Here is a 26,939-nt window from a genome sequence, read left to right as displayed (position 1 = left end):
TTAAGCCCTGCCTATGCCAAGCACCGTGCTGGGGGTGGTGAGAAGCTTACATTCATATATGCTGATCTGGATGCTCATGCCCCTGATGTCATCACTCAAAAGTATTTGTACTCTTACAACTCAGAAATTCCTCAATCTGACCATAACCAACTGCCCAGCTGTTCTCTCTGAGCCTCATCCCTCAATGGATTTAGCAATCCCTTCTCATCCTCACCCCAGCCTCCAATCTTTCCACCACCTGCTTTCTCAGAAAGTGTCTTCTGTTCTGGTTTCACTCTTCCTCTATTCAGAAGTAGTTCAACTTTCCGCTATGGTTGACTCTGAAATGCCTGGCCCCATTGTCCCTTTCCAGGCACTTGATAAATGCTTGTGGGATAGAGTGGCAATCTACTGCTGTTACACCAAACAAGCAAAGATGAAGAAAACAGAGTCATTTCCCCTTTGCAGCAACACCTCTTCGGGCAAAGAGGTATGGAAAGGCTTTTACTGAAGTGCTCCAGGACCTCCACCTGCCCCCTGCCCCCAGGTACCTGAGGCCACCGTTGGCTTGGTCTTGCAGGGTACCACACAAGATGTCTTATCCGCTTTCCTTCCAAATGCTATCTCCTGAAGAATCCGAGACCTTTCATGGTTAAACATATGCATGGCTACTCTTCTTTCTAGTACTGTAATTTCTAAGAAATAGAAAAAAAATTTAAAAATTATCTCCAACTGAAGGACCCAATCCACATTTGCATTTTTAACTTGACAAAAAAATCCATTTTCCAACTGAATTTCAGTAACTGAGGCAGTGAGGTGGGTCAGTACATACATAGAGAGAACATTAGATATGGAATCAAGATGACCTGAGTTCTAATCCAGCCTGAGACACCATCTAGCTGTGTAACCCTGAGTAAGTCACTTGCCCTCTGTCAGTTCCTCATTATTAAAATGGAGGTAATAACACCCAGCTCACAGTGCCATTGAAAGGATCAAAGGAATTGATATAGATGCTTTGCAAACATTGAAGTGCTATGGAGATGTGAGATATATATGCATGTATACATCAGCAAAATAGCGATTTTTATTCATATGCATATATGTATATGTACAAATATTTACATACATGTAAGTTTAAATTTATGTGTATGTACATGTATATATGTACCTACATGTATATGTATACATATATATTTAGAAATCATGAATGGAACTCAATTTACAAATCTCTTGCTTTCACCTCACTGGCATTAAACACCAGTGCAATAATATGTCCACTGGTTAGAAGGTGCTGATCAGGCTGCATTTGAGCAAAAATAATTTCATCCTCTTCCATTCTTATTCCATTTTTTAAAATGTGAAACTCCCCATAAAGTTTAGATAAAATTTAGGATTAAAAAAAATCAATGAAGCAAATTTTAAAGTACTTGAGAATTTTGAATAAACGTAGCAAACAATTCCAGCATCACCAGCTTTTCAAATCAAGTGATTTGAGGCAAAGAAAAAGAAAAAGAAAGAAAGAAAAGCAATTGTTTTAAAACAATTCTTCTCTGGGGGATCCTTGTATGTATTAGAGGAGGTAAAAATGGAAGCATGACAATAACATTCATGGCCAGGGTTCTCCGTATGAACAAAGGAAAGAAATGGCCACGTTATTAGATGAGGAGGGGGGATTTTTCCCTTTGTGGTATGCATTTTTCTCTAAAGTTTAGAATTTTCTTAAATTCTTATATCTGTGCATGAAAGCTTTGACTTATATAAGCTCTAAGGTCCCTTTCTATTTGAATAGACTATAATTCGAAGGGTCTAGAATTTCTTGTTGTCCAGTTCTACTCTTTGTGACCCATTTGGGGGTTTTATTGCCCGAGATACTGCTATAGCTTGCCATTTCTTCCTCCAGCTTATTTTACAGATGAGGAAACTGAGGCAAACAGGGTTAAATGACTTGGCCAGAGTCACATGGCTAGTAAGAGTCTGAGGCCAGATATGAACTCACAAAGATGAGTCTTTCTGACTCCAGGCTCGTGCTTTATCCACTGCAGCGCCCCTAGCTGCGGTGTGAATTTCTACCTAAGGTATATTTGGTTTCTTTATTCATCCATTTATTTACCATTCGTTTCATTCATTCACTTATTTGTTGGTTCACGAGCTTCTTGTGAGTAGGGATTGTGTGTCCCCACGACCTAGCATGGTGTGTCAGACATGTTGTAGGCATCTAATAAATGTTCGTTGATTAATTAAGGGATTGATTTACACATGCAGCAAGCCACTAGAGGGAGGAGTAAAATCCTGTACAAATACCACAAGTCACCAAGCAGCGCACTAATGAGCAGTGACTGACCTTTCCCGCGGCTTAAACAAATTGTGTTTGCACTCTCTAGCTGTCTCCTCCGTTCATTCCCACTCCCCACCCTCTTTTCCTTATCAAAGCCCATCAAGTTATGGGATCATAATTTTTGAGCAGGGAGAGATCCCCAACTTATTGGGTGGAGAAACTGCACAGGTAGGCAGATGAGGCTGGTTTTCCCTCCCCACCAGAAAGGAAGGGAGCCTCTCCCTGAAACTTTGTTGGCCAGAAGCTAAGATTCCTGCTCTTCAGGGATTCGTGATTGCCTAGGTCTTAGGGCATACAATAATGATGACAAGGTTCATTTCTAACACCTGTAAGGTTTAAGAATTAACACCTATAAGGTTTAAGGTTTGCAAAGCACTACACGCACACACACACACACACACACACACACACACACACATATATACACACATAACAGTCCTGTGAGATACGTGCTGTTAATATTCCCAATTTACAAATGAGGAAACTGAGGTTCAGAGATGGTAACTTGCCTAGGGATATATAGCTGATAAGGGTCTGGGGTAGGATTTAAACTGAGGTCTACCAGACTCCAAATGCAGTGCTCTATCAGTGGCCTTCAGACTTAGCAAATGACTCACTGTTCACCAAAGACATCTCGCTCACCACAGGCAATCCTTTTGGGAGACTGGGGTAGTGGTGGTGGGGAGCCATCTCTACTTGGACCACTGCTGGATTCTTGCTGGGTTTCCTTCCTTTGGCTACTCACAACATGGAGCATGAGGGTTTCATTTCATTCTAATTCTGAGTATCAAGGGTCAGACTACCAGCTATCTCACTTTCTCACCAAGGCTAGCATTTTATCACTAGGTATTATAAGGGAAGTCACTTACTCAAGTTCACACAGGTGATAATCAGAGGCAGGGTTTGAACCCAGGGCTTACTGACTTAAAGTCCAGTGTACTGTCAATTGCACCTCAGACACTCACTAGCTGTGTGTCTCTTAGGCAAATCACTTCACCTCTGCCTGCTTCAATTTTCTCTTCTGTAAAATAAGAACAATAATAGCCCCTACTTCTCAAGAGGGCAGCTGGGTGGTGAAGTGAACATAGTGCTAGGACTAGTCTTCCTGAGTTCAAATCTGGCCTCAGACACTAACTGTGTGGCCTTGGGCAAGTCACTTAATCCTGTGTGCCTCCATTTCCTCACCTGTAAGATGAGTTGGAGAAGGAAATGGCAAACAACTCCAGTATCTCTGCCAAGAAGACCCCAATGGGGACACGGAGAGTTGGACATGACCTAAAGGACCCTACAACAATGAAACCTCCCTGGGATATGTGAGAACCAAATGAGGTATATTTGTAGAGTACCAATATGGGGCATAATAGATGACACACACTGACTCTCTGGAAGAACTCACCAGAGCTGGTCCTCTTTCAGCATAGCCTTGGAGACCCCTCCACCCCCACCTCCGGTCATGTCCAGGAACTTTGAGGCATCAGAATCACAAAGTATTCTCTTTTTTTTTTTTTTTTTTGGCAGCTAGGAAGCATCACAGGGCACAGAAAGGTGGACTTGGAGTCAGGAAGACCTGAGTTCCCATGTGAGATCCTGAGCACATCACTGAACCTCAACCAGCTTCAGTTCCTTTAACTGTAAAATGGGTATAATAATAGCATCTCCCTTCCAGGATCCTTGGGAGGAATAAGTGAAATCGCATGTACAAAGTGCTCTATGATGGCTTGCTATTACTTTAAACTGCTAAGGTCTCCCTTCAAGAATCCTTTGGAATCTAACCCAGTCCTTACCTCTCCTGTCAAGTAGCCACAGGGATGGAAGATGATAGACTGTGTACAGGCGATAGTGCTTTGTATCCTGGGACAAAGGGTTCCGGTACAGGTCTGCAAAAGATAGAGTCCAGAGCAAACACAGGAAGTTTGATACGTGGCAAAGCCTGCCTACAACATTTACTAACAGTGTGACCTTGAGTAGGTCCCTTCACCTCTCCTGGTCCTAGGTTCCTTGTCTGTAAAAGGAGGGTAACAGTATCCCCTTCCCAAAATTGTTGTGAGGATCACTTGACATAATGAATGTGAGCTCTTTGTAACCTCAAAGAACTATAGAAATATTATTATAGTTATTGTTAATTATTATTATCATACACTGTTGGTAACCAGGGAGTCATCAGCTTGGTGGAATGCTAATCCTCTGGAAAGAGCCGAGTTCAAAGACCTCCAATACCTACCAACTGTGTGACCCTGGACAAGTCACAAAGTGTCTCTTCCTGAGTTTCCTCATCTGTAAAATGGCAGGGTTGAACTCTGTGACCATTTAGTTCTAAATCTATACTCCTATGATATGACTTTACCCCCTCCCCCAAGTTAGCTTCCTCCTCTACAAAATGAGAGTTGCTTCTCTCTCTAGACCTAAAAAAAGCAGACGTCCAGTTAGGGAGTCTTCAGTGTGTATAGAGGCAGCTCTCCCAGACCTCCTGCTCCTTCCCTTCCAGTAAGAGCTGCCATAGAGAGAGCGCTTCCATATTTCCAAGATGCACGCCTTCCTTTGAGCTGGGGGAGATGTCTGTCTGCATTTCAGCTTTAGTCAAGTCTGAACTTGGAACTCTCTAGTCCTTTTCCATAGAAACATCATTGCAAGCAGTGGGCAGGCCCCAGACTCCCAGTATCCACATCTAACTGCCACTTTCCACATTGTTTCCAAGGGAAAATGCATTAATTGCTAGGTCTAAACAGGGACCAGCCAAGGCACTCGAGGATACGCCCATCTGGGACTTGGGGACTGCCTCTAACACGCACTCAGTGTGCCTAAGAAGCCAATATCATGATGCCTTTGTTGGATTTTCATCTGAAAGTTGAATTTCCAACAGGCAACTGTAAAACTGGCATGTTGGTATCAAGGGGACCTCTCTCATCAGTTACCAAGCATGTGGCCACTGGCCACAAACTCTGTAGTTCAGTTTCCTCTTTGGACCTCCAAGGGACCTTCCAGAACTGAACTGACAACTATCCCATTCTTCCCACTGGCTTTAACTGTTGTCTGGTCACACAGATAGAGTTGGTTAGGACCTCAGAGGTGGGAGAATTCACACCAGCAGTAAGTGAGAGGCCCAGGATCCAAACTGAGGTCCTTTGGCTCCAGATTTCATGACTGACCCATCATCATCCAGCTGCTATGTTATAGAGCCAAGCTCTGAACCCAGGTGCTCTGGTTCCGGACCTATAGCACCATAATGGGTCATTCAAAGTGGGTGAGTCCCCTTCTAAATGCCCCTGGAGGGTGATGATGATCTGATATAACATAGAAAGTAAAACAGTCATGTCCAAGGGGATAATGGTGAGGGAGGGTGGTATAGTGGAATAGTGGTAGTAATAGTAGTAGTAGTAGTAGTAGTAGTAGTAGTAGTAGTGGTGGTGGTGGTGGTGGTGGTGGTGGTGGTGGTGGTGGTGGTGGTGGTGGTGGTAGTGATAGGGCAGCTTGGTCGCACAATGGTTAGAGCACTGGGCCTATTGGATTCAGGAAAACATGAGTTCAAATCTGGTCTCTGACATTTCCTAGTTGTATGATCCTGGGCAGGTCACCTAACCCTGTTTTCCATAGTTCTTCATCTATAAAACGAGCTGGAGAAGAAATGGCAAATCACTCCGATATCTCTGCCCAGAAAACCTCAAATGGGGTCATGAAGAGTCAAAAATGATTGATAAATGACTGGACAAAAGTGATAGTGATTGTATCAGTGAGAGTGGTGGGAGTTGCTGTATCAGCAGCAGCAGTAATAGTAAACTTAGTAGGAAGATGCTTTCTATAGGCTTTAAGTTACAAAGCACTTTACACACAGGTGGGTTGTTAAGTGGATAAAGCCCTGGCTCTGGAGTCAGGAAGACCTGAGTTCACATCTGGTCTCCTACACTTACTGTGTGACCATGGACACTTAGCCTATGTCTGCCTCATTTTCCTCCACTCTAAAAAGGAGTTATTGGAGAGGTAATATTTACTTTCCAAGTTTCTTGTGAAGATTAAATAATCTGTTTATAAAGCTGTTTGTGAATCTCCAAGCACTACATCAGTGGTAGCTATTACCATTCTCTCATTTCTAACTATCCCTGAGGAGGCCTGTACCCCATTTTATAGATTAGGAAACTAAGAGAGAGGCTAAATGGCCACTCAGTTCATGAGTATCTGAGGTCACATTCAAACCCGAGTTTTCCTGCTTTCAGAACGTGGCTGGGCTTTGATTCCTCTCAAACCCAAGCTCCAGATGGCGCTGAGTGGCCCTGGGTGGCTGTCCACACAGATCTGTTCAGCACATACCCAGGAAGGTGTGGGTGACTGCTTTCTGCAGGGGTCATTCTTGGGAAAAACAAAACCGTGGTCAGCCAGCAGGTGGCAGCAGCACAAAGAGTTTTGCTGTCAGGGCCAACAGTACAAAGTGATGCCATCTGAGTGATGCCATTTCCTGGAGATGAAAAATGCAACAGGCTGGGGTAGCAGAAGCCAGACAGGAGCAGGGGTGTACAAGATCTTGCAGATCACTAAAATGCCCTGGTCTTTTCCTCCTCCTCCTCCTCCTCCTCCTCCTCCTCCTCCTCCTCCTCCTCCTCCTCCTCCTCCTCCTCCTCCTCCCCCTCCCATCCAGCTGGCTTTCCTCTCTCCTTTATTGTAAACTCTGGAAACCCCAGGCTGGTCCATCCACAGGCCTGTAAATAGGAATTGTGTTAGCCTCATAAGAAGACCTCAGAAGGACAGGTACAAGCTCTTTAAAAACTCATTTCCTCATCAAGCCTCTGCCTTGTCCACACTTGTGCATTGAAATTTCTAGCAATGGTTTTCTTCTTCCATGACCTTAATGATGTGAGTTTTGCCCAAATCAGGGCCATGACTAACTCCACAAAAGTCAGACTAAGCCCAACAGCATCTGGTTGCCAAAAGTTGCCCAGAGTTCCCAGAATTGCTACTTAATAAACAGTCTCTTCAGTAACAACACGATGTGCTCATACTAACTTATGCAAATAGTCTCACCATAAAGGCAAATGGGAAGGATGGTCCTATGGCTAAGCAGTAGATCTGCCCAAGCACTGATGAAATGGATTTACTTTGGTTTGGAAAAAGAAAAGATGACAATACAGTTGATTGGCATATTAGCCTTGTACTTCAACTTGTTGTCCATTCTACTAAGAATATCAGAGGGGGGAAGAGTTTTATTTTTCAAGACCTTCCCCCTTCTAACCTATTAAGCATCCAGTGTGTGGGATTTATGAGTTTGGGATTGATGATAGTGAATTTCCATAAATTATGTTTCCGAGATATGAAATTAGTTTCCTGTGTCTGAAGGTTTTGAAAGTCTGGTATGATGTATAGGCACATTCCTTTAGCAAAGATGAAGTAGAATTGCTCACACTTTCACTCTCAATAGGTTAATGTGATTTAATCCACCTTCCCTGGAGGCTACTTAAGACTGCACACACCTTGTTGGCGCCAGTGCTGTCTTGTTCGTGCTCATTTGAGATTCAGAATAGGAACAATTTTCATTTACCAAACAATATATCAAAACTGGCTGTAACAGCTTCAAGCATATGCTTGAGGAAAGACAATTTCTTACATGTGGAAATCTATTACCAAAAAAGAAACAGAAAACTGAACCATTGGTCCCATTTTGCTATCAGTATAATAGCTTTATTTTTTCACATAAAAAGTATTATCTCTTGTTTTCAAAGTAGATGTTTGGAATCACTGGTTGAACTAAGTAAATATCCACTTATGCATTCTATAGATGGGCAATAAATAATGTAGCCTGGAGTTTAAATGAATCCACAGGTGTTGTGGTTTGAGCACAGACTGAGGTATTAAGCATCAGTTTCAAACTTCTTGATGGTTTGGATAAGGAGTTAAAATCATAAGGAATTTTGAGGTATGAAATCCAATAATATATCTAGTCATAAATGTCATGGCACAGACAATGCAAAAATATATAAGGAGATTATTTTTCTTCCTTGCTTCCCTTATGAAGAACTATGAACTGGACTGGCTATCTTAAAAGAATTTATGATCAAACACTCCTTCCTTCAGTGAAAACATCTAATCATTCTGTATACATGAGCCAGAGAGATCAATAGTTTTGCAGTAATGTCCTTGATTCTTTTAACCAAGTAAAGAAGACTCAAAAAAATAAATACATTAAAGCCTCCTTGATTGCTATGAAAAAGCCACACCTCCCAATTAAATACTGAAGCACTGACAATAGACTATGGTGGAGTTAGGAGCGAAATTTTGATTGTTCCAACTCAGGAACTTTAGTATTTGTCCCATGACAACTTATGTGAGTTCTTTTCTATCTGGCTGACATAACCAGTAAGGAAAATTTAGCCCATCTACATTTATTGTGCCTTCTACAGCATGGTGAGCACTGTCTTAGCCAGTGTCCATGATTTTCTCTCTCAAGAGCCTAATCACAACTTTGTTCTTTATAAGAAATTAAGACTAGACACCTAAATTCAGTATAACCAATTCAAGAAACTAAAAGTTCTCTAATACCACAGTGTTCTGAACTACTCCACCAGAATATGCTCATATTCAACCATTTCATTTTCCTTCCTTGGTATATCCATGGCAGTTTTATTCATTGTTTCCTTATGATATTATCAGATTCTGAACTGTAGCAGAGTGTGTGTGTGTCAAGTGTTCTCTTCCTTGCCTTGTATCACCTCTACACTATAAGCCCTGGGATGGCAGAAAACATGTCCTATTCATCCCTGTATTCCCTGAAGTACCAAATGAACGACACCTACAATTGATTTTTCTTAAAGAATAAGCACAACTTAATGACTAATTTTCACATTCTAGATGACATGCAAGGAATTTCTATGTAAGTTAAATTAGACAGCCATAAAAGGCATGGGATGGATTTTCCCTATGTGCTTATTTTAGGACATTTTCATTGGCCATACTTAGTGTCTTCAGGTTGTTCATCAGCTTCAGTTCATCCACGACAGCGTCAAGATTCTTCAGCTGATTGTTGTGAAGCATGAGGACATTCAGGGAAACCAAGTGTCGAAGGCCTGGAAGAGAACAGGAGGGGAGGGGGAAGAGGAAGCTTCCTCTCAATTCTCTACTCATGATAAATCAAAGACAAGTGCACTACTGGCATTCTTTTTAAGCATGATGTGTTTTGAAGCTCACTGAGAAAGGGTTTGATTTTCAATAGCAGGTGGGCAGGACTTGGAACACTACAAAGGAAGCAGTCTAGATCTCAGTGAGGCATGGGATCAGGAATAGAGCATTGGATGTAAAGCTGTCAAGAAATGGGTTCATATCCTGATATAGGTGCTTGTAAGCTGTATGACCCTGGACGTGTTATTCAATGTCTCTGGGTCCCAGTTTCCTCTTCTGTTAAATGAGGAGGTTTAACTCAATGACTTTGTAATCTCTTCTTGCTCTGTCTTTATCATCCTAATACCCTTATGGTGGGAATGTAGGGAGGTTCATATGTGATCTATGGGCTTTTTCTTCTTTTTTTCATACTACCAATCTATCACCAATGTCATTTTTAAATTTATTCTGGCATTCAAAGAAACTCTCAATCACAAATCAATCAAGAAAGTCTATTTTACAAGTTGATCATGTGGGAAAGTGAAATAAAATCAATCTTACTGGGGAAGTATTATGTGGTTTGAGTCAAAGGAGTGAGTTCATACCCTGCCTTCAATACTGATGAGCTATACAACTTTGGGTAGGCCACTTTCCACCCCAGACTTCAGTTTCCTCATCTCTAAAATGGGGAATTTGAACTAGTTGGCTTCTGAGTTATGGTTCCATAGCATGGGTTTGAATCTATCAGACAGAGATGGGGACCATATGTGTGATTTCATTGGTTTAGGGAGCTACCAGATGAGAAAACTCCTTTTACTAATGCAGATCAACACTTTCTATGCAACTTGTAGACATAGAGAGTTGTCCTAAACATGAAGAAGTTAAATGATGCTCAGAGTCACCTGGGCAGTCTGTGTCAGGGTGGGACTCAAAACTGGGTCTTCCTGACTCTGAGGTCAACCCTTCACTATGTCCCTCTAGATGGATGATGATGAATGATCTTCAGGTTCACAACCATGCCTACTCTGCTCCAGCAGCCACTGACAAGAAGCTAGTGATCCTCACAAGCTCTCTATTGGGAAAAGTGTAGGCTGACCACTAAGGTAAAAAGACAAAACTTAAGGCCAGCATCTCCACAAGACTTCAGACTATCTGTGAATCCTTTAATGTGACTATTCCCTCCACCTACATCATTATTATCCCTCTAAGTCACAGCACACAGGTGCCTTAAACATGGCCCCTGTGACCCACAACACTCTTTAGTGTACAGAACCAGATCAAAGTGTAAGTGGAAAACATTTAATAAAGTAAATAAAAATACAATAGAACATAGATAATGTTAATGTGTGATTTTCTTAGTGTACTGTTCAGTGGCCCCTATTTCTAAGTTCAAGATCATTACCATAGTAGACACTCTTCATGAAATACAATGACTTAAAAATATTCATTACCAGTGGGTCAAGCTCTCCACAGCAGCACTTCCAAACTTAGCTGATATGCTTTTCAACCAACATACAGTTTGGGCCACAAAGCTAATACTTGACGTCTTTCCAGACTGGTATCATCTACAAGGGTTTGTCCTTCTAGAATCCAAGACCAAGGCCACCTCCATACCCCAACAAGGCACTGGAGAGGACAGCAAGGGAGACAAAGAATGTGAGTCCAATGAAACTGACTCAATGGGGACTCATTAATGGGGCTGGGAAAACCCTGAAGATTCTGTAGATGGCTTAGTTTAACTATATTCTAACATTTCTCACATGTTCTTAAAATAGGATTGGACCCCATCCAGTTGATGTCCAACTTAGACAGTCAAATGGTGAAGCTCTAATAATCAAAACGTTCTTTTCCAGTGGGAGAACTGCCCACATTAAGCTGGGCCTGGGATCCAGGAACATAACACCATAGATGGAAACACACACTAATACTGAAGGTGACAGAACCACCCAACCCGTTTTCTGTTTGCTACAGTAACTGGAAACCCCATCTTGGATTGTCATTGACAAGTCACATATCTGAAAGTCGAAGTACATTTGGAAATTGCAGTTTCATTAGGAAACTCTTTTAAGAGGAAGTTGATTTGGGAGGCCATACCTTCTATCGCATAAAGGCTGTTGTTGTCCAGGTAAAGTTCTACCAGACAAGGATTTCGTAGCAGAAATCTGATGTCTTGGAGCTGAAAAAGGAGAATGAAAAGACAGTCTTTTTCCATCACTATCTCTAATATTTCTTAAGTATCTGCTTAATATACATTTCTTTTTTTAAAAATGGTGATCATTTTTGTTTGAACATCATGTCCATTTGCTAATAAAATCTCTTTATAGCTAAAAATAAAACGAAAAGAAAAAAATTCAGAAAAACTAACACATCAAATGAGGTGGTAGCATTTGCCACCTTCCACACCCATAGCTACCTCTGCCAGGAAGACAGGAAGCCATATCTCTGAATCAATATTTCCTGTGGGAAGCCCTCTAGGTTCACAAAAACTTTTTCCTCTCCTCAGTCCTGTGAGGATGATACCAAAGTATCATTATCCTTATTTACAGATAAGGAAACAGTCTCAGAGAGGTGTTGTGAGCTACCCAAGGAAACACGACTATAGAGCACAGTGCTAGGCACTGAGAGAAATCATAATAGCTCAGGCTTTTATGGCATTCTTAGGTTGACAAAGTACTTCTTGGCTCTTGTACTATCAGATGATCAGTACAAGTAAAACTCCCACAGTGGTAAGAGTGACTTTCATGACTTGGGGAAATAGTGGATGGATGACAGCAGCCTAGAGCTGTCTGGTGGTCATTCCTCATTTGGAAGTGAACTTGATAGTGAAAGCCAAGCAGCAACCTCACTGATAGTCACATTATTCAACAGAAGAGCTGGTCATTCTAATCACTCAACTGATCAACAAGATGTCAAGAATAGAAGATGTCATTGTTGATAGAAACATAGACAGACAGATAGACAGACAGACAGACAGACAGACAGATAGACAGACAGACAAGTAGATAGATAGACAGATAGATAGATAGATAGATAGATAGATAGATAGATAGATAGATAGATAGATAGATAGATAGATAGATAGATAGATAGATAGACAGGAGATGTTTGTTGACCATAAAAAAGTGTTTGATTCAGGGAGGCACAATTGGGCCTTCAGGGCTTTCCTCCAACAAAGGGTCTCCCATGTACATGTCAGATTCACACCAGTGTCCTCTACAATCAAGTGTCCAAGCTTCTCATGCAGCCAACAATCTCTCTTCTAAAGTCAACAGTGATCTAACTGGGAAACTTACTGGCTTTTCCCCCTCAATCCTGATCCCCCTTGGCTTCTCTGCAGCCTTTGACACTGTCCATCACCCTTCTCTTCTTCTCTTCTGTATACTCTCTTTTCTCTCGTTTTTCAGGAACTCCCCTCTCCTGGTTCTCCTCTTTTCTGTCTGACCACTCTCTGTCTCCTTTGATGATCTTCATCCACGTCATGTCCCCTAACTGGCCCCCTTCTCTTTGCATTCTAGACTAGACCACATCACCTGGTGGCCTCCCTAGTTCCCATCAGTTTAATTCTGATCCCTCTGTAAATGATCCCATATCTTCTTACCTAGCACTCATTCCTCTCCTCAGCTTCAGTCTCATATTTCTCTGCTGACATCTTGAACATCCTGAACTCTGACATACCATAGACACCTCAAATTCAACATGTCCAAAACAGAACTCACTAACTCCCCTGAAACTTTCCCTGCCCCTTCTGAACCTCCTTATTGCTCATGTTCTCTCTCTCTTCCAATTGTCTGGAATTTGTCCATCTACATCCATGTTGTGTCTCCCAGTCAAATATCAGATCCTGGAAGCCTCATCTTTGTCTGTGCAATCAGAGTGTCTCTTTAACCCACTTTGTTTTTAATAAATGCTTGCCCTATTACATTGTTTTATTGAAAACTCCAGACAAATATTTTCTCCCTAGATTGTCTCTAGCTTTTGAGAGCCAGTTAATGCCTGCGTTTTATGGACCCCAAACATGGTGCTGTAATTAGACCCTTTGTCCTACTTGCTCAATCCCAGAATTTCAGAATCTCAGAGTTGAAATGTACATCCCTGGCATCTATTCTAGGCTGAGCCTTCCTAGGAATCCCCACTCAGATATACCCAGTAGTGCTTATCCAGCTTCTGTCTGAACATTCCTCGTGAGGAGGGTCCCAGTACTTCCCAAGGCAGTGCAGGCCACTCTGGATCTGCTGTCATGGGGAAAATGTTCTAACTTCTACCAAGCCTAAACTGGTCTTGTCACAGTCTACTCATCTAGTTCTACCCTGTAGGTAACAGCACTGAAAATCTATAAAACAATGATGAGGTCCCTTAGCCCTTTCAGTGGTCTTTTCTCTAGGCTAAACATGCCCAGTCTGTACAGCTAATCTTCCATCGACAAGAACTCAAGGACATTCACCATTGTGGTTGCCTCTTTTGGAACCCTCCCCAGTTAAACCAACATCCTTCCTGAAGCACAGTGTCTGGGATGGACCATGATACTCTTAATGTAGTCTGACCAGTGCAGAGGTCAGCCCTGACACCAGCTTGAAGGGACCACTCTGACCAGCTTCTCTAGATTTCTAGGATCCTTCTACCTCTAAACTGCCAGAACTTGAAATCCATATTTGGTTTGGAATGATCACTTGCTTCAGTACAAATGTGCAAGTCCCATTTCTACCAAATCTTGTCAACCCTGCATGGAAATGATGGATTTATTACAAGTTTCTGTGAGCAGCTGGGGAAAATATGTTCCCCATGTCAGAACCAGAATGCCTGGAGTATTGGGGGCTTCAGGCACCCTCCTCCATCACTCCTCTCCCAGTTACTGTGGGGCCCTTGGCAGCCCTTCCCCAACTGCCTCTGAGGTCATAAGTCCAGGCGAACTAAGGAGAGCTTGGCTGGTCCCTCCTCGCTCCCCTGGCAGTCTGACTCCTTGGGTCTCTGTTCACTGAACATCACTCATTCACAGGAAGTTTGCCTCTTTCTGAATTACATCTAAATTAACAACTGTTTGTGAATTGAATTGTTTTTACCCCTATTTTATTTTGACCTTAATAAGCATCAAATAAAATGAGCATTCTTTGATACCCCGTGGAACAGAAGGGGAGAATCTCTCTCTTCTATAGAACGTTTCCTCTTTATTCTAACACCCTGTGGACCTGTGATCCCATCGTGGGGGCACCCTAGCGATGCAGAGTGGAACCGCTCCCTACCCGTTCATCCAGGATCCCCCTTCTCCACCACCTCCCACAAATTGGCAGCAGAGATTCCTCTTGATAGGCTCACCACCTTCCTCACTTTCCCCTGATGCCCAGAGGACAACAGCAGGCAAAGGGGCAACATGCTGGTTGTTCCTCATATTTCTGGTGGTGAGTCTATCTTCATTTTTTTTAAGTTTAAAATTTTTAAAAATAAAGAATTCCTTATTTTCTCCTGATCCCACTTCTTCCCATTGAAAAAGAAAAAGAAAAACATAAGGTGTGCTGTGTTCTATCTTATCCTTGAGAAGACTCTTTCTCCAGACTTCCTTCATACTTATCTCATCCTTCTCTTAGAGATATTCAATTTAAATTTTTCAGAGACTGAGTTCCATGATTCTCAGTCAGACAATAATATAGGTAGACTATCGACCATCACAAATGGACCCTTGCGTCTAGGAGAAGTTCGGGGTCAGTAAATGACCTTTGTAGTTTCCCAAAGGGCATCCCCCAACTCAAAGCCTTTTCACTGACTCTCCCCAAGACTGGAATGTTCTCTCTCTTCACCCTGTCCTAACTGCCCTGGCTTCTTTCAAGTCCTAGTTAAAATTCCACCTCCTCCAAGAAGCCTTTACTGATCCTCCTGGAGGAGAAAGTGAGGCTGGTGACCTTGCACAGCCCTCCCTCACTCAAAACAAAGTCAAGTGCAAGTCATGTCACCATTTCTCTGATGGCATGGTCTTCTTCGGCAATGAAGGACGAACACAACTGATCCCCCCTTTCCTTCTCTCTGTTAATTATCATTAATTTATCCTGCATATTAACTTGTCTATTTGCATGTTGTCTCACTCATTAGATTCTGATTCCTTGTAGTCAGGGACTGTTTTTTGGTTCTGTTTTGTCCTTTCTTTGTATCACCAACATTTATTATAAGGCCTGGCATACATTAGGTGCTTAATGATTGTTTATTGACTTAATTTGATTTGACTTTCCTTCTCCTGCTCCATCCTAGACCCAACTGATAATAAAACACATTTTTTCTAGGGACAACCACTGTGTCTTCTGTTTTTATGGATTAAATTACTGCCGCTTTTGACATCACACCTCACAGAGTACAATGCACATTTCTCCAGACAGATCATTGAGTAAGGAGGCAGTGTGGTTATTATTTTTTCTACTTGATGCATGAGGAAATAGGCTTCAAAATGTCAGGTGAAGTGGATTAGATTAGTCTGCAGGACTTGAAAACATTGGGCAAGTCTGTTTGCTCCTTAGATCCTGTCCTCCTCTTATTGTAAACCAAAGAACTTTTTCTAAGCAAACTGCTACTGCTGCTGTGTGTGTGTGTGTGTGTGTGTGTGAGTGTGTGTGGGTGTCTGTGTGTGTGTGGGTGTGTGTCTGTGTGTGTGCATGTGTGTCTGTGTATGTGTGGGTGTGTGTGGGTGTCTGTGCGTGTGTGGGTGTGTGTCTGTGCGTGTGTGTGTGGGTGTGTGTGTGTGTGTGTGTGGGTGTCTGTGTGGGTGGGTATGTGTGGGTGTGTGAGTGTGAGTGTGTGTGGGTGTCTGTGTGTGTGCATGTGTGTCTATGTATGTGTGGGTGTGTGTCTGTGTGTGTGCATGTGTGTGGGGGGGTGTCTGTGTGTGTGGGTGTGTGTGGGTATGTGTGGGTGTGTGGGTGTAGGTGGGTGTGTGGGTGTGTGTGGGTGTCTGTGTGTGTGGGTGTGAGTGGGTGTGGGTGTCTGTGTGTGTGCATGTGTGTCTGTGTATGTGTGGGTGTGTGTCTGTGTGTGTGTGAGTGTGTGTGGGTATATGTGAGTGTGTGTGACTGTGTATGTGTGTGGGTATCTGTGTGTGTCTGTGTGTGTGTGGGTGTGGGTGTGGGTGTGTGTGGGTATGTGTGGGTGTGGGTATGTTGATGTGGGTGTAGGTGTCTGTGTGTGGGGGGGATGTGTGTCTGTGTGTGTCTGTGTGTGTGTGGGTGTGTGTGGGTATATGTGAGTGTGTGTGTCTGTGTATGTGTGTGGGTGTCTGTGGGTGTGGGTGTGGGTGTGTCTGTGTGGGTGTGTGTGGGTGTGTGGGTGGATGTCTGTGGGTATGTGTGGGTATGTGTGTCTCTGTGTGGGTGTGGGTGCGGGTGTCTGTGTGTGTGTGCGTCTGTGTGTGTGGGTGTGGGTGTGGGTGTGTGGGTGTGGGTGTGTGGTGGGAGGGGGAGGCCTGGGGAGTGTGATCCTAGGTAGGCAGATTGTCTTTTCTTGCCACGAGCTTCCCTTCCAAATCACCAATGGTTGTCTCTCTGCAGATCCATCCATTTCCAAACCACTCAGAAGTGGTTCATGTTTAGGCTACTCAGGCTGCCTCCCTTCTTGTGGAGGATTTAAATATCAGGGTAGACATAATTCTTTCAACAAAGATGACATAAGATGGATAATGAATGGGGCCCCTCAGGCGGCAGAAAGACACATCCAACTCCTCAAAAGGATTGGAGGCTGGCTGCTTGGGTCTTTTTGGAGCCTATACATGTCCTGCTGGCTGCAGAAGCCAAGCAAAGTCCTAATCAATCAATCCACAAGTATTTATTAAGCACTTCCTGTGTGCCAGGCACTGCGCCTGGAATTGAGGATTTAAAAAAATAGACCAGTTCCTGCCTTCAGGGAGTGTGCGGTCTAGCCAAGGAAGATAAATAGAAGTTGATGGGTAGGAAAGGCTGCAAGAGGAAGAGTGAAATGGGGTCAGCTTCGAAGGAAATGAGGCATTCGAGGAGATGGAAGTGAGGCAAAAGGTGCTGCTGACATGGGGCCACCACAAAGGTAAAGAGGAGACTCTGGGAATGAGGAGCAGTCAGAAGCCAGCATAGCTATGCAGTGCTGCTCAGGGAGGGGAGATCCAGCTCACACTGGAAGAATCCAATCTTGGCATTGACCAAGGTTCTACTATACATTTTTGTTAAAGCACAGGAAAAAACGTTGGCTGTCTTTCAAATTGGACCTCATGATGACAATCTAGTTTTTTCCACGTTTTGTCAAAAGGAAATCAATTCCAGGCTCTCCACTAAAGATGACAGGACAGTTTCTCCCATTCATTTTAATTCTTCTTTGCCACATGACTAAGGTGAAAATATGTTTAGTAGGAATGCATGTGTAAAACCTATATAAAATTGTATGCCGTCTCAGGAAGGAAGGAGGGAGGGAGAGTGAAAGGAGGGGGAGGGAGGGGAGAAACACCTAAGTTATGTGGAAGTAATTGTAGAACACTGAAAACAAAATAATTTTAAAAAATAATTTACAATAAAAAAAGATGACATGACACTGGCAATTCCTTTGTTTTTCTCTCTTTTTTTCCCAAGATTTATTAATTTGTTTTCAGTTTGAACATTCACTTCCATAAGTTCCAAATTTCCCTCTTCCACCCTCCCTCACTCCCTGAGATAACATGGAATCTTATGTGGGCTCTATACAGGCATTCCTATTAAACATATTTTCACATTAGTCATGTTGCATAGAAGAATTAAAATTAATGGGAGAAACCATGAGAAAAACAAAATGTAAGAAAAAGAGAAAATAGTCTGCTTCTTTCTGTGTTCCAGCTCCATAGTTCTTTCTTTGGATGTGGATGGCATTTTGCATCAGAAGTCCTTTGGAAATGTTTTAGTTCCTGCATTGCTGAGAATGATTAAGTCTATCAAAGTCAGTCATCACAACTTTGGCTGTTATTGTGTACTGTGTTCTCCTGGCTCCACTCACCTCACTCGATATCAGTTCATATAAGTCTTTCCAGGTTTTTCTGAAGTCTGTCTGTTCATCATTTCTTATAGCATTATATTCACATAGCACAACTTGTTCAGCCATTCCCCAATTGATGGGCATCCTCTCAATTTCCATTTCTTAGTTATCACAAAAAGAGTTGCTCTAAGTATTTTTGTACATGTAGGGCCTTTTCCCATTTTGATGATCTCTCTGGGATACAACCCTAGAAGTGGCATTGCTAGGTTAAGGTATGCACATTTTATAGCCCTTTCAGCATAGCTGGATCAGCTCCTTTTTTTCTTGGCTTTGGATTCAAAGGTCCTGGGTTTGAATCCCTGTCCTACCACTGGAACGCCAATAGGATTTCTAGCAAATATACATCTCAGTTTCTTTATCTGTAAAATGAGGATTGTACCCAAAAGCCTCTGAGGTCCCTTCCAGTCCAAAGAGGCTCAGCCCCTCATCATTCTTTCATTAATTGTGAACCAATGAGAGCTGATTGCTACTCTCAAGAACACTCCTCTTCCCATGGGCATGTAAGCCATGAGCCTGCTGCAATGGCTGTCTTTGGTTCATGAGAGAGGCAGTCAAACTACCTTCCTTTTATCAATAAACATGCTGACTTTATTAATAAGATGATTAAATTACCAGAAATTATGTCTCTCAAACTTTTAAAATATCACTACGCATGCACATACATATAAGTCTATAAATAACATGTATTTCTAGGCATGTGTACATATATACACATATATGTACACATATAGAGAAGACAGATGTCATCCTAAAAATGAGCATTTACAACTTAAACCTACCACCTTTTTTAAAAAGCATGAAACAAAGAATAGTCATTTAATTATAAAGTGATTTAATGATAAAATGTCTATTACCTTGTTGAAGGAAAGCCATAAATGCTTCAGTCTGCGGAATTTTGCCAGGTCAATCACATCTCTTAGCCCCCTGGGGAGAAAGAATAGTCACTTAATAATAAGTGTTAAAAATAAGTTAATAACAGCCAGTTACTAAGTGGGCCTTAGCCACACATTTAAGGGTGCTAAGATAGCCCAAGAGGCCAATCCCTGATAACGAAAATCCTCCCTTTACAATCCAGTCATTCACTGGGCTCAAGGATCTGGCATCTGTCCAGATAAACATCCCTGAGGAAGAGGACACTGTCATTGGCAGGCACCTGTAACCTTGGCAGCAATGGGTTTATTCAACATTTTTCTGAAAATATTTCTCTCCACGGGGCAGAGAGGAGGGCATGTTTAGTACCAAAGACCAGTGGGGGTGAGAGGGGAGGGAAGGACACCTCAGTGGGATACAGGGATCCTGGAAGGAGAAGGTAAAGAGGTTGAGAACAAACCACCCTCTTTTGGTGTGTGACTGGTCCTGTCCACATTGTTTGGCCCTGGTGTCAATATTATTATTCTAAACTATGAAAAGTAGCATATACCTGGGTAATTACCCTGAATTGGACTTTCCGGATAACAGCAATAATAGTACCTAGCATTTATATATTGTTTTGGAGTTTGCAAACCATTTCACGAATCTCATTTCATTTTATTCTTACAACAACCTTGGGATGTGGGTGCTGTTATTATCCCCATCTTACAGATGGAGAAACTGAGGCAGACAGTGGTGCTAGACTATAATGGGAGGGGAGCCGTTTGCTTCTTAATGGGTGTTTTAACTCCTTTGGGTCCAGAGTATTAGCAAGTAAAGATCAGCATAGGTTGTTTATCTGCAGCTCAGGGAATGGCCTATGCTGAGATTGACGTCATCGCCAGCATGGCTGCCTGACTCCCGATGGCAGCCCCTTTCCTGCTCCTGCAGGGCTCAGCAAGCTTGCTACTCATTTCCAAATACCCTGTGTTTCTAAATAATCATTTCTAAATATTTTTAAATTCCAAGGACTATTCAGATGAACCCAGGGCCCTGAATCTGCCCCAGAGTACACATTATTTACACATGAATGGCATGCTTTAAGGTTTACCAAGATTCTGCAAACCTCAGTAATGCAGACATTATCTCTTAGCTTGTTTCCTCTTCTGTAAAGTGGGGTTAATAATAGCACCTGCCTAAGAGAGCTTTGAGGAATGAAACAACATATAAAAAGGCTCCAAAAGCCCTGAAGTCTGTGTAAGAGCTATCTTGATTATCTCACACGGTGAGAACTGGGATCTGCATCTGTGATGTACCAAGCCACCTTCTCTCACCTGAGATGACAAGTGTGGCCAGCCTCCTGGCACATGGGATACGAACTGCTATATGTTCTGCTGTCTCTTGCTTTTCTGCTTGCACCCATAAAAGCAGTTGTGGTTTCCCCTCCTCAATGATAACATCACACCTAAAGTCTTGATGTGAGCCCGGATACAGATGGTATCACAGATAGGATTCCCCACATCACCCTGGTAGCTAAACGAGTAAATCAGGGCATATTTCATTCTCTGTCTTGTCGTATTCAATGCATTACTGACTTCAAAGAACCTGCAGTGTAATCTGGAAGTGGCCTTCCTCCCCTGACTCTATCTTGCGCTGAAAAGGAGGGACTTTTCTACAAAAAGGGGGAGCTGGCTAGTTGTCTTTGGGACTCACAAGTCGTCACCTCAAACTGGAGGCAGATTCTGAAGCCCATGGCATCCAATTTCCATCTCCAGGAGCCTGTAAAGAATAAACTTTCTTTGGACAAAGAAGTCTTATACACTGGTTTCCTCTTCCTTTCCCCAGAGAGGATGCTTGGGTTACCACAGAATCACTCACTGGAGAAATATTTGCTACCAACTGAAGGAACTGAAACTGAGAGGAGAAAGTAATCCCCTCTTATCCACCTTTTAAAAGGTCTCCAACTCAAGAAGTCACGCCCAGTTGCTGCAGTGAGGGGCCCTAATTCAACTCTACAGAATTGAGTGATGTCACAGTTATTTCTTAAGCACTTAGCCTGAGCCATGCAGGCCAGAGAGACAAAGCAAGGAAAAAAACCAGTCCTTGTCCTCAAGGAGCTGACCAGGGCTTAGTTCAGTGCCTAGCACATACTGGTGTTTAAGGAATACTGACTGACTGGCTGGCTCTAATGAAGGTGATAGACCGCAGCCTTCTAGATACTGTATCCATCTGGGGTAAATTGGAGGCATTCTCAAAGGAAAGGCACCAGAGCAGTGAATGCTGGGATAGGTTATCCCACTATTTCTACTCATGCATCATCTGCTCTGAGAGCCATAAGGTTCAGAATGCTGGAGGTCAGTGATAACTCAGCTCTTTCCTGCCCACATTAATGGCAGTGTACCGGCTCTGGGAGTTTTAGGGAAAACCCTGACAAACCAGAAAGTCTGTAGACACCTACAGTCAGGGTTGGTGAGTGGCCTTGAGACTCCACCTTATAAGATGAATCTATGGACCTGGGGGCACTTGCCTTGGAAGAGGGCAGACTTGGAGAGGACAGAGCAGCCTTGTCCATGCATCCTCAGGGCAATTGTGAGGGGCAAGGATTGTACTCACTCTGCTTGGCTCCTGATGGGGAAGGGGCAGATTTAGGATGGGGGACAACTTTCTAACAATGGTCACTGTCTCTGAGTGCAATGGGGGTAATAGAGTTCTGCTCCACAGGATCTCCATCAAAGGAGATATTTGTTATGGAAAAGAGGAATTCTGTCCCAGTTTAAAATTTGTTGTGTTGTCTCTGGCCTTTCATGACCCCATTTGGGGTTCTCCTGGCAAAGATACTAGAGTGGTTTTGTCATTTCCTTCTCCAGATTATTTTACAGATGAGGAAACTGAGGTAAACAGAGTTAAAGTGACTTGCTCAGGGTAATACAGCTAGCAAGTGTCTGAGGACAGATTTGAGTCTTTCTGATTCCAAGTCCAGCACTCTATCCACTGTGCCACCTAGCTGCCCCTGACTTAAATTACCTTTTATTTCTTTTTCTGTATGTTTTCTCCTCAGTTTCCTCATTTGTAAAATAGGGGTGATAATACCCTAACCCCTTTCTCACAGGACTGTCCTTGGGTTCAGATGAGATCAGCACATGTAAATTGCTCCACAAATGTCAGTTCTTATTATTTAACCACTCCCCTCCTTCCTTCAAACACCATCCCAAAGCTGTCCCCTGAGGTAAACAGAGTTAAATAACTTGTCCAGTCACATAGTAAGTGTCGGAGGCTGCATTTGAACTCGGGACTTCCTGACTCCAGGCCCAGTCCGCACAGTGTGCTCTTTGAGCAAAGCAGAATTGAGACAGCACAAAATAAATGCAGGATGCACAAATTTGGGATGGCCACCCCAAATATTCATACGGATTATCTGTGCACAACTTGCGGCAGAGCATTCTGAGCTCAGATTGGTCTGATCAGCCACAGCCAGACACACTTTACAAGGGTGATGTCAATTTGGCCCTCTTCGAAGACAAAGGACAACAACCAAAGCTGCTCCCACACAGACTGCGATAGTCTAGAAAAGCAATACTGTGCCACTTTCTGAGGCTGCGAATAAGTCAGAATGAACAGGTTGTGGTGTCCAGTCACAGAAATGAGCCATATCCATTATGTTGTGAGCTGCTCGAGGGCAAAGACCGTCTTTTGCCTCTGAATCTCCAGAGCGCAGCTCTTAATAAATGTTGGCTAACTGATTATCTCCATACCCGAGCCCATCACCTCCCCACACCTGGTCCTTCACAAGAGGACTACTGGAGAGGACAACCGAGAGGAACCCTCAGCTTCATCCTGAGTCTCAGATCACAGGGAGGAGAATCCCAGGAAACTGCTGAAATGATAAGTAGCTCTCAGATACTTGTGCTCACTTTCTGGAAAGGAACAGCTCCAACACATCAGTGTCCCTCCTTTGGCCACAGAGCTTCTTCTGATCTTCTATGGCCTGGAAACATATAATTAATCTGTCAAACCACATTCCAGGGAGCAAAGCCCCAGTCATCTTTAGTCAATCCTAATGACAGCTAAAAGTTCAAAAGAAAGGGAAAGGGAGGCCTCCACCACAAACTGATAAACCTCACCCAGCCTTCTAATTACACTTCATGGCTCCCTCATAAATGTGAGTTCTGCGTTGAGATATGAAAGGAATTATGAATCTTAACCCCAGAAGAAGCCCACCTCCACACACTTAGGCTCTGAAAATTAGGGTGAGATTTTACGTCAGGGCACAAAATCCAGTCCTTGAACAGTACATGGAGAAGATTTAGGAAATGGAACATTATCTTTGTATTGTTTTTTAGCTAACAGGAACTTAGATCACTGAGGGATTGGGGCAAGGGGGGGTAATGGGATGGAGTCAGTGCTGGTCACAAGTCAGCAAGATCTGGGCTCAAATTCTGACTCTGACACTTATTGGTTGTTTAACTGGAGCCAAATCTCTTAATCTGTCCCAGACAGACTGATGTCCTCACGTCTCAGGGCTGCAATGAGGCCCAAAGGAGACAAGGTCTAAAAAGTCCTTTTCAGTATTTAAAATGCTCAATTATAGGGACAATCCTGTGGGGGAGAAAAAACCCAGTCAACATCCTAAAAGATTGACTTTGTAAATGAGAGTTTTGTTGTGTGGCTTTCTTAATTTGAAAGATGATTCAGCATAACATAAGGGGTAGGATACTGGCCTTCTAGTTGGGAGCTTTTAGTTCAAATCCCACTCTGTCATGTTGCAGTTGTGTGATCCTGGGTGGGTCCCTTAAGTTCACCAAGCCTCAGTTTCCTCTTTTGTAAAATGAAGGGGCTCCGCTAGATGACTTTCAAGCTCCCAGCACTAACTCTTATCCTATAACCTGGGGAGGGGAAGAAGGGAGGGACTAATACTCCATATAGGGCCCTCTATTTTAATAAATATCCAATCTCCTCCTAATTCCTAGCTTGACAAAGGGTCAGAGTCGCTGATGGATGGGGAGATGAATAATTTAGGGCCATACCCAAACTCCACATTTATAATCTTAAGCTGCCTGTGCTAGTCTGTTAGCCAAGCTTAATTCTGGGTCTTGGAAAATCCACAGGAAGGGCCTTAGAAATGTCCAACCTGTTCTTTTTGTCCAGACACAGGCTTTTAGTACAGGGAGCTCTCAGTGTGAAAATCCTTTCCACTGATAGAGGTCATTCTCTCACTTGTAACTTAGAGTTGACTGGGTTACTGAGAACTCATCTGACTTGTTGATAGTCCAATAGCCAGAATGTGGTAGAGGCAATACTTAAAACCCAGATGGGTCTTTTCAACTCTTGGGAAGTGATTGGGGAACCTTAGATATCAAGTGCTCCATATAAGAAATATGGTTTGCCTTGGCATCTCCAGCACACAGCATGGGCTGTGGTCCATATCTCAAAGTGATTTAAAAAATAATAATTGTTGGGCTAGATCAAACTGAACTGCCTTGAGCTGTACTGAAACTGACTGGCCTGGAATGAACTGGGCTGAACTGTATTGGATTGTGTTGGACTGGACCGAACAGGATCGTGATGGACTAGCCTAGACTGGCCTAGCCAGAGTAGTCTCCAAGCCTAAGACACAGTCTCAGTCAACCCACATCTCTGGTTTGGGATCAATAACCTAGGTCAGCTCCCCCTCCCTTCCGAACAAAGGGGAGCCCCTTGGTGGGGGGAAGGGGAGCGAGGAGAGAGGCAGCAGCACCTGGCACAGTGGGGCGCAGGTGGGCAGGAAGCCGAGTAGCTACAGACTCCCCTCTTATTCCTCTCTTGCTCGGCAGGGCTCAGGCAGGGCTTCGAGTGGCGGGTGGGGGACAGCGGCATCAGGATGGTACTCACCTTGCGGCTTTTCTCCCGGGAGAGGTCCTCCTTGGAGAGCTTGGCCACTTCAGCGTTCTCCGTCGTTGCTAAGCGCTGGAGAGCAAGCTGTACTGGTGTTCGCAAGCGGAAACGCCCCGCGCGGCCTTGGCTCGAGCTCGTGGTGCATAGCGAGATTGGAGTCAAGAAGACGGAGCTGTCCCGCCGCAGGTCCTGAGGCGTGGTAGTGAGGGACGGAGTGGAACTGGTTTCGAGCACACATTGGGTCTGCCCCGCGCGGGAGCTTGGAAAGACAGTTTCTGAGCCAGAGGCCTCCTGCGTCATGACTGACGCTGGCTGGGAAGTGGGCTCCGTCTGGAATTGCATACCTACTGGAAGGGGGAGGGGGGCTTCAGAAGGGTCATGGTGTGACCTTGGATAAGTCATTTGCTCCCTGTGCCTTCTCAGTTCCTTCATCTCTCAGATATGGGGCATGGGCTAGAAAAGCCCTAAGGTCCATTCCACTGCTGTGCACATATATATATATATATGTATGTATGTATGTATGTATGTATATGTATATATATGCATATATATATAAACAGTTACCAAATACTTCATACTTTCACTCACTCATTCATTCATTCATTCATTCATTCCATATCTGAGATTTAGTGAACCTTATGATGTATCAACACTAGGTATAGAATTCTCTTTTTAAACATGCCCCACACTTCTAAAAATTCTCTTTTTTCCCTTATTTATTTATTTAACTTTTAACATTCATTTTCACAAAATTTTGGGTTCCAAATTTTCTCCCCTTTTGTCCCCTCCCCCCACCCCAAAACACCCAGCATTCTAATTGCCCCTGTCTGCCAATCTGCCCTCTCTTCTATCATCCCTCTCTGCCCTTGTCTCCATCCTATACCCCTTTACCTGTATTTCTTATTTCCTAGTGACAAGAACAGTACTTGACAGTTGTTCCTAAAACTTTGAGTTCCAACTTCTCTTCCTCCCTCCCTCCCCACCTCTTCCCTTTGGAAGGCAAGCAATTCAATATAGGCCAAATCTGTGTAGTTTTGCAAATGACTTCCATAATAGTAGTGTTGTGTAAGAACTAATTATATTTCCCTCCATCCTATCCTGTCCCCCATTACTTCTGTTCTCTCTTTTGATCCTGTCCCTCCCCATGAATGTTGACCTCAAATTGCTCCCTCCTCCCATTGCCCTCCCTTCCATCATCCCCCCCCCCACCCTGCTTATCCCCTTATCCCCCACTTACCTGTATTGTAAGATAGGTTTTCATACCAAAATGAGTGTGCATTTTATTCCTTCCTTTAGTGGAATGTGATGAGAGTAAACTTCATGTTTTTCTCTCATCTCCCCTCTTTATCCCTCCACTAATAAGTCTTTTGCTTGCCTCTTTTATGAGAGATAATTTGCCCCATTCCATTTCTCCCTTTCTCCTCCCAAAATATTTCTCTCTCACTGCTTGATTTCATTTTTTTAAGATATGATCCCATCCTCTTCAATTCACTCTGTGCACTCTGTCTCTATGTGTGTGTGCATGTGTGTGTGTGTAATCCCACCCAGTACCCAGATACTGAATAGTTTCAAGAGTTACAAATATTGTCTTTCCATGTAGGAATGTAAACAGTTCAACTTTAGTAAAGTCCCTTATGACTTCTCTTTGCTTTTACTTTTTCATGCTTCTCTTCATTCTTGTGTTTGAAAGTCAAATTTTCTTTTCAGCTCTGGTCTTTTCATCAAGAATGCTTGAAAGTCCTCTATTTCATTGAAAGACCAATTTTTCCCCTGAAGTATTATACTCAGTCTTGCTGGTTAGGTGATTCTTGGTTTTAGTCCTAGTTCC

At 43.2% G+C, this 26,939-nt stretch overlaps 1 protein-coding gene across 1 annotated transcript in view; it reads right to left on the bottom strand.

Moving 5' to 3' along the window:
- LRRC72 (leucine rich repeat containing 72) overlaps positions 1–25,425 on the bottom strand; it is a 28,709-nt gene extending 3,284 nt beyond the window's left edge. The window contains exons 1-7 of the mRNA XM_072650829.1: positions 25,109–25,425; positions 23,152–23,225; positions 19,246–19,315; positions 11,486–11,567; positions 9,250–9,360; positions 4,099–4,191; positions 531–674 (exon numbers count right to left, since the gene is read on the bottom strand). Coding sequence (XP_072506930.1) covers positions 531–674; positions 4,099–4,191; positions 9,250–9,360; positions 11,486–11,567; positions 19,246–19,315; positions 23,152–23,225; positions 25,109–25,411 — 877 coding nt within the window. The 5' untranslated portion in view covers positions 25,412–25,425. The remainder of the gene's footprint in view (positions 1–530; positions 675–4,098; positions 4,192–9,249; positions 9,361–11,485; positions 11,568–19,245; positions 19,316–23,151; positions 23,226–25,108) is intronic.
- Positions 25,426–26,939: the final 1,514 nt, after the last annotated feature.

Source organism: Notamacropus eugenii, chromosome 3, assembly GCF_028372415.1.
Source record: "Notamacropus eugenii isolate mMacEug1 chromosome 3, mMacEug1.pri_v2, whole genome shotgun sequence".
NCBI classification, from domain to species: Eukaryota; Metazoa; Chordata; class Mammalia; order Diprotodontia; family Macropodidae; genus Notamacropus; species Notamacropus eugenii.
The sequence above is the reverse complement of the archived record's forward strand: the minus strand, read 5'-3'. Positions and strand labels throughout refer to the sequence as shown.